At 47.3% G+C, this 10,968-nt stretch overlaps 1 protein-coding gene and 1 non-coding gene across 2 annotated transcripts in view; one reads left to right on the forward strand and one right to left on the reverse strand.

Annotated features, from left to right (window-relative positions):
- The window catches only part of LOC106819327 (nucleolar protein 58-like), a gene marked incomplete at its 3' end in the record, with an annotated part of 7,500 nt that extends 6,946 nt beyond the window's left edge, over positions 1-554 (forward strand). Inside the window, exon 2 of the mRNA XM_014823975.1 lies at positions 500-554. Coding sequence (XP_014679461.1) covers positions 500-554 — 55 coding nt within the window. The remainder of the gene's footprint in view (positions 1-499) is intronic.
- On the reverse strand, positions 86-167 carry Trnas-aga. The gene has a single exon. It is a non-coding gene; the product is annotated as a tRNA-Ser (tRNA).
- Positions 555-10,968: the final 10,414 nt, after the last annotated feature.

Raw genomic sequence — 10,968 nt, forward strand, 5'->3', positions numbered from 1 at the left:
CTCGTTTTTTTTATCAATAATTGCATCATTCGAGACAACTGTTTGGTAAATACGAACTTTATGTCGACTTTATAAAAAATGTTATCGCAGTCGACAGGATTCGAACCTGTGCGGGGAGACCCCAACTGATTTCTAGTCAGTCGCCTTAACCACTCGGCCACGACTGCTGCCGTTACAGAAACCACCCGAAACGCGCACAAATGCGGGAAACGCCGTAGGGTTTTTGTTGTACGCAGGTGCCCTGATGTGCTACTTTTATAAGGAAGCGTGGATCCGACAAATGCATGAGCGCTATACACTAACTACTCTGTACTCGTTAGTATGTAGAGATCGGTGGTTCTGGCTAGCTCATAGCATCTATAGGGCCTATACTAGGTCACGAGAAATAGCGTATATCGTGAAATGTCGGCTACAGTGCCCATAATGCAGTGCGGGTTAATTAATAGCAGGCGCATGCAAATTCCCATATTGAGATCATTTTACTCGGGCGAATTTTTTTTGCGATGAGTCATCGAGGACCCGCATGGTCTTCCGGCTTGCCGCGGAGACGGAGGGTCGGCAGGAAACACACACGCACGCACGCAGACACGGCACGCACGCACGCGAACGCACGGCACACACCAACGCACGCCACGCACGCAGCGCACACACGACGCACGTTCGCACTGCACGCGTTACGCCCCACACGTACGGCATACACACATCACGCCCACGCACACACGCGTACTCTACGTACACGTACAGCACGCCACGCCACGCCACGCCCACGCAACCACACGCACGCACGCGTGTGTGTCCTTTTTCTTTTCTCTGTCGCCGTGCGTGCCGGGCGTGCCGTGCGCTCCGCGCGCGCTGCCCGCGTGTGGCGTTGGTATTGAAAACCGGAGAACATTCATCGCACAGCTCAACAATCGCTAGATCTCTACCGATAACGGCCCTTCTTTGACTCTCTGTCGGCTGCTGCCAATTACTCACGCTCCCTTCCCACCGCGTTCATGTTTGTTAAAACTGCCCTCAAACGTGTGCAAAATAACACACCCAACCGCGGTTTCGAGCTATATAGCTGAAATAATGTTCTCTTTTTCTCGAGCGTGGAGGCGGGAGGGCGGAGGGGAGGGGAGGGGGAGGGGGAGGAGAGGCGTGGGAATTATGCAAGCCTATATACCAACGAGTTATTGTTTTTCGCACGTGTCGGCCCGCTAGCGGCTCGGCCGAGCGGACGTCGGCAGGGTTGGGCCGTCGCCAGCAGCGGCCACGTGACATCTTATACTTGTCTGAAATATGCACGACGGACACGTGCTGTGCAGTCCTGCGTTGCGTGCGTGCGTCGGTGTGTGTGCTGTGTGTGTGCTGTGTGTGTGTGCTGTGTGTTGTGTCCGTGTGCGTGCGTAGCGTGCGTGTGTGTCTGTCTGTGATTGTGTCCTGTGTGCTGTGTGTGTGTGTGTGGTTGCTGTGTGTGTCTGTGTGTGTGTTTCTGTGTGTTTGTCTGTCTGTTCTGCTGCTGTGTGATGTGTGGTACGAGGTGCGTTCGTGCGTGTCGTGTGTCCGTGCGTGCGTGCGTGCGTGTGTGTCTGTCTGTGTGTGTCTGTGTGTGTGTGTTGTGTGTGTGTTGTGTGGGTGTGCTCTCTGTGCCCTGTGTCTGTGGTGTTTCGTCTGTCTGTCTGGTTGTGTTGTGCGTGCGTTCGTGCGTGTGTGTGTGTGCGTGACGTTGCGTGCGGGCGTGGCGACCCTCCCCCCCCCCCCCCCCCCCCCCCCCCCCCCCTACGTCGTTGTGTGTGCGTGCGTGCGTGCGGCGTGCGTGCTGCGCTGCGGGCGGCGTGTGTGGGCGTGCGTGTGTGTGTTGTGTGTGTTGTGTGCGGTGCGTGCGTGCGTTGCGTGCGGACTTTGTCGGTGCGTGCGTGCGTGCGGTGACTGTGCTTGCCGTGCCAACCCTTCCTCGCGCGCGGAGATGCGGGAAAGAGGGTGGCACGCCCGGGACCTGTGATTATTGTGCATAAAAGAGCGCCTTCACCTGCCCACGGCTTCTGCTCACACGCTCTCGAAAGAGAGAGACGTGAGATGAGGCGCAGAAGAAAACGAGAGACCGAGAGAGACAGAGAGATGAGCATAGCGATGGCAGAGAGAGGAGAGAGAGAGTGAAGCCCACAAGAGACGAGAGAGAGAGAGAGAGAAACAAGCAGACGACTGACGAAAAAGTCAGATGAGAAGAGTCTGCAGGGGAGGAGAGATGAGAGAGAGAGAGAGAGAGAGAGAGAGAGAGAGAGAGAGAGAGAGAGAGGCAGAAGAGTGGAAAGAACGCCCTCTGTCGACAGAATGTGCGACCACTCTCTGCGGGTGTGGTGGTGTCGTATAACTGACAACATAAACGATAGGCAATCTTTATATTGTCCGCCTGAGATTATTGCCTCGCTATAACCATGACGGCGGCATCTCGCTAAACCTCGTTTATTGCTGCGAATTACTTAACTGTCGTATATGTACTGTTGCTCCTATTTCTCTATATCACTTATATATTCACTTACATCATTTATATATGACTATATATTCTCTATATACCCACCCAGGCAGAAACGTACTCAAACTGCGACTAGAGCTCTGCTATACCACAAAATGCGCGCAAACTTTTTGGACTGATTCTTCCATTATAACCTAAATGAAAATAACAATATGATTATTGTAATGACCTATATGTGTAAACCAATTATATAAACTATGTATATAACTAATATATAAACTATTATAACTAGTTATGTAAACCTATATTCTAAAATCAATGAGCTAGAAACCCATTGTGCAGAATGTTTTGTATTGTCACATGCAGTTATGACGTCACCCACGCAACACGCGCCATTTCGGTAATAATATTTCACTGGTTTTGCTAAAATATTTCCAAAATTCAAACGCCCAAAGTCAGCACAGCTGAAAGCGTTCATGGGTATTCGTGTTATGTTGACCGCCCCAATGATACGACGTGAGGGAATACAGCAGAGATGTTATAAAAACAGGCGAGATGTTGGTAAAATCAGAAATCCGTGAGAGCGATGTCAGACCGCGTTTAGTGTGTCAAACTAGGCGTCATAACATCTCGTAACGCCTTGAGATTATACATATATATCAGGAGTTAATGAAGACAAATTCTTGAATTAATGAAGACAATCTTCATTAACTCCTGATATATATATATATATATATATATATATATATATATATATATTCAAGAGTAGATAATAGAGAGTCTCTAATATATAGAGATCTCTATGATGTACTCGTTGATATATAATACAAATATATATATATATATATATCAGTGTGTTAAAAATGACAAAGCAAGCATATTTGTCATTATTAACCCCTGTATATATATATTATAAGTATACATATGCGTCTGATATATATATATATATATATATATATATATATATATATACATGTGTAGATTGATGGATATAGATGTGGAATATGTTCGCCCTGTGGCGACAGTGTTCGGCGCTATTTAACACTTTCTCCTGCTTATATAGACATGTGCGTCGTTGATGGCGCATTAATAGAGCGGGATAGGCAGATGTAGGTAGCGCGCGAAGTACCACGCACAACACACACACATAATCAACTTATATATCACCGCTGTCGCGTCTTCACATCAAAATACATCATCAGACGGAAGAAACATAGACGTTAAGCAGGAGACGCGGGAAAGCCGTAATGGAATTTAATCAGTAATCGGAAACTGGAAATTGGAACACCTTCCACTGATCGCTTTAGACTAACTATCTATAACATGAATACTCTATATGATGCGACTCTTTATTAATAAAGTTAGTGTAATAATTATAAAGACGAGTGACCTACACACACAAACCCGCTCCTTTTTTCAACGTCTAGCTGTTATCATCTCAATTTCATATACCGCTGCTATCTTTCATAGATCCGCACACGCACACACACACACACAACACACACACACACACACACACACACACACACACACGCACACACACACACATACACACACACACACACACACACACACACACACGCACGCACGCACGCACGCAACACAACACACACACACACACACACACACACACACAACACACACACACACACACACGCCGCGCGACACACACACACACACACACACACACACACACACACACACACACAGCATTCGTGCGATTCCTTAAAATCACATTCCGCGTCGTGAAATCTGAATTCCGCATCGTGAAATCTCATCCGATTGCGGCTTGACTGTTATTTCGGCGGAGGTACCGAATAGCAACGTGTGCATTCGTGCACTGGTGTGTGCAATACATCCTGGTGTGGTTGCTGTTGTGTGCGAGTGTTGTTGACTGACTGTGAATTGTGTAGTGAGGATGTGGCGTGTGTGTGTTGGTGTGTGTGTGTGCGTGCTGTGTGTGTGTGTGTCTGTGTGTGTGTGTGGGTGTGGTGTGTGTGTGTGTGTGTGTGACTGGTGTGTGTGTGTGTCGTGGGTGTGTGTGTGTGTGTGTGTCTCCGCTAACTTCACTCCAAACCCAATACATCACCTGCAACCAGCAGGTGGGTACAACTAAACCCCACCGGCCAATGCACACACCAGTGTCGTAGCTACCATACCGTCAATCCGCCCGTGTGTGTGTGTGTGTGTTGGTGTGGGCTTGTGTGTGTGTGTGTGCGCGCGCCTTGTGCTGCAGGATGACAGGATAGAGTGCCACAACGGGTGGCGCCTATATTGGTTTGTTTCCAGCGTTTCTCCCGCCTAAGCATCAAAACAGCGATTAATAACCTCATGTTTTTTAATCGTTTCGGTATTCTAATTAATTAATTCTCTATAGACTGATTCGTACGGTCGGTTATTGGGCCTTGCGGGTCGCGCGCCAGCCCGCGGCGAGTGAGGAAGTCAAGTCAATGAATTCTACTACGATAATACGCTGCGTTTGATCATCGGTGGCTGTTGCTCCCTCCGCCGATTTACCCCCGGCCGTCTGCTAGCCTTCGAGCTTCCTCGCGTCTATGTTGGTCGCAAGATGGCGAAGAGGAAAAAACACAGCTACTATACTAACGGCACGTATGCGTATAAAATTAGGTGCGCTGATGCATTCCGGAGTTTTTTACTATACCTGGCGTAGACGCTGATTTTGAAAAGACACACGAAGAACATTCATATTCGTAAGATTCAAGATGGCCGCGCGGGGCCCGTCGATTGGCGGTCGGGGCAAGAAGTAATCCCCGACATTTGCAGCTTAATGAGTGTGAACACACACGTTCGGAATGTGAGAGACGCCGGCGTCGTCTAGATGTCGGACCGCCGAGCGAGCAACGGCTGCGTGTGGCAGGGAGAGGGATTCGCCTGTTAGACTGACGACTCTGTCCGTTTCACTTGTTGAAACGTGAATATTACTACAGTGCTACTAGCGAGGTAAAAAAGCATGGGACAAACGACTCTTAGGGGTGTTGTTTACTCATATTAGCTTTCTCTCTCGTAAATACCGGATCTCATTCCGACCCCTAGCGGGTCGATCGCACGAACAGCGAACCGCCCTGAGCGCGCGCAGTGCATCTATCGGGCTTTGACGCGCTGGCTGGCTTCTATGATGTATGTGTGTGTGGATGCATTAACAGATGCGAATCGATTGCGCTGTTCGCGTGGGTTGTCACTCTCTCGTGTATGTGTGGCGAGATGGCTACGGATATTTTATTTCATCATTCTTTATTTTCAAATTCATTTTCATTTTCAAATTCATTTTTCATTCCAAATGCATTTTCATTTTCATTTTCATTTATCAATTTCATTTCCATTTCCATTTTCATTGTGAGGTTGTTTCATTTCATTCATCTCATTTTCATTTTCATTCTCTTCTCGAGTTCTCATTTTCATTTTCATTCTCATTTCGCATTTTCATTTTTCATTTTCATTTTTTCTCATTCTCTTCTCAGTTTCATTTGCGATTCTCATTCTCATTTTCATTTCATTTTTCATTTCGCTGATATTGTGGGTGTGTGTCATTTTTCATTTTCATCTCATTCTCATTTATTTTCAATTTTCATTCTCAGTTTTTCATTCTCATTCTCATTTCATTTTCATTTTCTTCCTCATTTCTCATTTTCATTTTTCGATTTTCATTCAAATTCATTTTCATTTGCATTCCAATTCATTTTGCGCCCCCCCCATTGAAGACTCGGCGGTGGCGCGAGATGCGCCTTAGCGGATTATTGGGGGGCGGAGTGACGTCACTTCCCCTGTAGTGTGGAGTCAACAAGAGAACAACCGCAGTTGTTTTGCGATTTATGACGGTAGCATTAAGTGCGTTTTTCTGATGTAATATATCCATGAAAAACACACATTTTACTCATTAATATAAAACATATAATATCACTATAATTGCAATCTTTGTGTAATGTTGTTATTTTCATTTCATATTAGGGGTTTCGGCTTCGTAATACGACCATACGTACTACGTACTACTGCAATCTGCCTACTGGTAATTATATAGCCTTCGCTCAGTCGCCAGAGATCGCGTGTGTGTGTTGCGTGCGCTTTTGCGTGTGCGCGCGCGTGTGCATATGCGTGATGCGTAGCTGCGTTGTGCTGTTGTGTGTGTGTGTGTGTATTTAAAAAATAAATAAATAATTAATTAATTAAAACATTAGAACTATAGATCGATACCCGATCCCCTGTCGCTTTTCGGACTAGCTGGCTTTCGAACTAGTGGTTTTCGGATAGTGCGGCTTTCGGACTATTGGGCCGTCGATAGCGCAGCGTCAGTCACCCCTATTACTATCAGTAATAGAAGTCTAAACTGATAACTACCCGACAAGTCTGTGCCTGTGCGGACTATATTGGTGTCTATTACACAAGTGAATTAGCAAGAGCCGGTTTCTGGAGGTACGGTGCTAACGTAACCCTGTGTGAACAAGCGTAAGGCCGAAAAATGGTTGTAGTTGCTGTAACAGGCCTCCTCAAGGGTACCTTATCCTGTATTTGGTTCATTATTGTATTTAGTGTTAGAGCCAGCACAACAATATTTTAGATGGTCGGTATCGTAGTCATGAAACGTCTTGAGCTGACGTTAGACGAGTCGTTCGCGGCCCCCACTTCTCTCGTGCGGTCCGTGCCGTCTAGAATAGCGAGCTTCTGAGGGTGCTGCGGTGGGACCGTCTAGCAGCCCCAGTGTATGTGGTTTAATCGCGTCCCTCGTGTTTGCTAACAATCAACAACAACGCCCCCGGAATAGGCACACGGCGCGCCTACAACAACGCACACGCACACACACACACACACACACACACACACACCACACGCCACACGCACACGCACAACGCACACGCATTGCACACGGCGGCGACGCACACGCAAAGGCGCACGGCCACACACACCACGATCTGCCGACTGAGCCGAAGGGTATTAGTACCGAGTACGGCCAGTTGGCCACGCTACGTACGTACGTCACGTATATGTCGTTATACGAGAGCCGAAACCTCGAATATGAAGATGAAAAATAACAACATTTACACAAAGAATAATGCCAATGGATAGTCGATATTATATGTATATTAATTGAGTAAAATTGGTGTTTTTCGATCGGAATATACATCAGGAAAAAACGCACTTGCTATCTACCGATCATAAACCAAAAACAACTGGCGTTTGTTTCTCTTCGGTTGAACTCCCACTAAGGGGAGTGACGTCATCCGCCCCCACCATATTCCGCTAGCCATTGCCTCGGCCACCGCGAGTTTCAATCGCAAATGAATCTTGGAATGTCAAAATGGAAATGAAATTTTGAAATAAAATGAAAATGAAAATGAGAATGAGAAATAAAAATGGAAAATGAAATTGAAATTGAGAATGATAAATGAAAATGATAATGAAAATGAAAATGAAAATGGAAAATGAGAATTGAGAATGAGTGAATGAGAATTGAAAATGAAAATGAGAATGAGAATGAGAAATGAAAATGAAAATCAGAGAATGAGAATGAGAATGAAATGAGAATGAGAATGCAGACATGAGAATGAAAATGCAAAATGAGAATGACGAAATGAGAATGAAATGAGAATGAGAATGAGAATGCAGAATGAAAATGAAAATGAGATGAGAATGAGAAGAGAATGCAGTAATGAAAATTGAAAATTGAGAATGAGAATGAGAATGAAAATGAAAAATGGGAGAATGAGAATGAGAATGAAAATGGAAAATGAGAATGAAAATTGAAAATGAAAATGGAAATGAAAATGAAAATGAAAATGAAAATGAATTTGGAATGGAAACATGGGAATTTGAAATGAAAATGATTTGAATAAAATGAATGTTGAAAAATAACAAATTCGTAGCCATCTGCGCCACCATACTCGTGAATTATCCAGCACCATGCAGCGGACTTCGCGGCCCGCCGGTGCGAGCACGAGTGGCAGGAGGGAGCAGGTGCTGGCGGAGACGCGGATGACTCAGCATATAGCGGAGTTGATGGCGTTTGTAATGGGCAAGAGCGAGAGAGTGCGTGTGAGGGATGAGATAAAGATCAGAGAGAGAGAGGCAGAGAGGGAGGAGATGAGAGAGATGAGCAGAGAGAGCAGAGAGGAGGAGAGAGAGGGAGAGAGAGGAGAGACGAGGAGAGGAGAGAGAGAGACAGAGGAGAAGAAGAAGGAGATAGAGAGAGAGAGCGAGAGAGAGAGGAGAGGAGATGAGGAAAGAGAGAGAGAGAGACGATGAGAAAGACGCGACATAAGAGAGCGGCATGCTCGCGGGCGACAAGAGAGAAGAGATGAGAGAGACGAGAGAGAAGAGAGAGAGAGAGAAGAGAGAGAGGCGAGAGAGAGAGAGAGTGAGAGAGAGAGAGAGAGAAGAGAGAGCGAGAGAGCGAGGAGAGAGACGAGAGGAGAGGGAGAGAGAAGAGAGAGAGAGAGAGGGAGAAAGCGAGAGAGAAGAGAGACAGAGCGAAGAGCAGGAAGAGAGAGAGAGGAGAGAGGAGAGAAGAGAGCAGAGGACAGAGACGAGAGAGAGAGAGCGAGGAGAGCCAAAGAGAGAGAGCCGAGAGAGAAGAGAGAGAGAGAGGAGAGAGAGCCATGTTCACGCTACGTACATTACGGTGCTGGGGCTCCCCGCTCGCAAAATTTTTTCTTTCCCACATGAGTTCCGGACCATCAGCAATCAGGCGCACTCCATTCATCGAGCTTCCTCGAAGCAACAATAAAATGAAGACCCCCATCCTAACCCTAACCTAACCCAACCGTAACCGTACCGTTCGAACCCTAACACTAACTATAATCCAACCATATATATACGAACCATATATTACAAAACACTATCTTGTGGCTCCGGAAACTGAAGCGCCCGTTAAAAAAATTTCGCCCCCCCCGCCCGCTCTCCCTATGAGTGTTCAACATAGCTTTCGTACAAATCACATTCGCTCTTCACAATCTGTACAAGCCATCGTACATCTATCGCTACACTGCTCTTCTTAAACATGCCGCCGCCACGCGCGTACACACACCGATTATATAGTGCCTACGATAAATAAGCCGTGCCGAGCTATATATACTAGTACACGCATGCGCGCACCGGAAACGAAAGTTAAAAGTCGCCGATGCTTCGGCCCGTGTTCGCTGTCCGGAACACAAATAAGCTGTCGTAACCGCCTTCAAGGTTGACCGCACTGTGCTGATGTTATACGTTAGCAGCACGGCCCGTTTACTAGCGTGTGTATGGGCCGTAATAAGATTATTTCTTGTCACTGAGGTCTGACGGTAGAGCTATCTGTTAAAATATGACGATGACGTTGCTTCAAGATTCTATATTCAGTCGCTATAGCGTATCTAATTATCTACTTGCATGTGTGTGCGCGTGCGCGTCCTGCATACGTACGTGCACGCGGGTGAGCATGTGTGGTGCGTGCGTCTGCGTGCATGTGTGTGTGCGTTACCCTGCTGCAGTGCGCTGGCGTGCAGTGACTCGTTGAGCGATACCTGCCTGTGCGTCGCGGTGCGTGCGTGATGCACTGTGTGTGTGCGTTAACCTGCGTGCGTGTGTGCGTGCCGTGCGCGGCGCGTGCTGTGCGTGCGTGCGTGCGTGCGCGCGCCCTGCTCTGCGTTGCCGCCGCGTGTGTGCGTGCCCTACGTGAAGTGCGTGCGTGCGTGCGTGCGTGCTAGGTGCGTGCGTTGCCCCGCGTTGCGTGCATTAGCCCCAGGTGCGTGCGTCGTGCCGTGCCCTACGGCGTTGCTGTGCGTGGTGCCCTGCGTGCGTGCCCTACGTGTGTGCGTGCGTGCCGCTACCGTGTGGTCGCTGCTGCCCAGTTAGCCGTTGTAACATGGCGCGTTAGCCGTAAATCGCGCTCGCGCCCACGTAGTTATCACAGCGCTGTGGCGATAAATCACAGCCAAGCTTCAAAGCTGACCTCTAAACGTCTCAGCACGCAGTCTCCTGCCGCACGCCTTCCCACAATATTATAATGTATATATATAGTATATATATATATATATAAGCTATAAGATCGCTGGAGATCGCGCCGACATGTACGCGGCATGTATGCGGCTTCGTTTTCTCTCATGTTTCTCTCTCTCTTCCTCTCTCTCTACTCTCTCTCTCTCTCTCTCTTCTCTCTCTCTCTCTCTCTCTCTATCTTCCTCTCTCTCTCTCTCTCTCTCTCTCTCTCTCTCTCCTCTCTCTGTGTGTCTCTTTCTCGCTCTCTCTCTCTCTCTCTCTCTCCCTCACTCTCTGCTCTCTCTCTCTTCTCTTTCTCACCACACACACACACACACACACACACACACACACACCTCCTCTCTCTATCTCCCGATCTTTCTCCCTCTCTCATTTCCACTCTCTCTACATACCATCGGCGGAGATAGATCGTTAGAATTTCTAAACATTTTTTTCATTTGCAACAGTCTTCATTGCGTGCATGCATGCTGGATAAATTCGCAGCAAATATGTACTGCATCGTACTAGAGGTCGGCAACCTAAGTTTGGGC

The sequence above is a fragment of the Priapulus caudatus genome, unplaced genomic scaffold (genome assembly GCF_000485595.1).
Source record: "Priapulus caudatus unplaced genomic scaffold, Priapulus_caudatus-5.0.1 Scaffold3189, whole genome shotgun sequence".
NCBI lineage: Eukaryota > Metazoa > Priapulida > Priapulimorpha > Priapulimorphida > Priapulidae > Priapulus > Priapulus caudatus.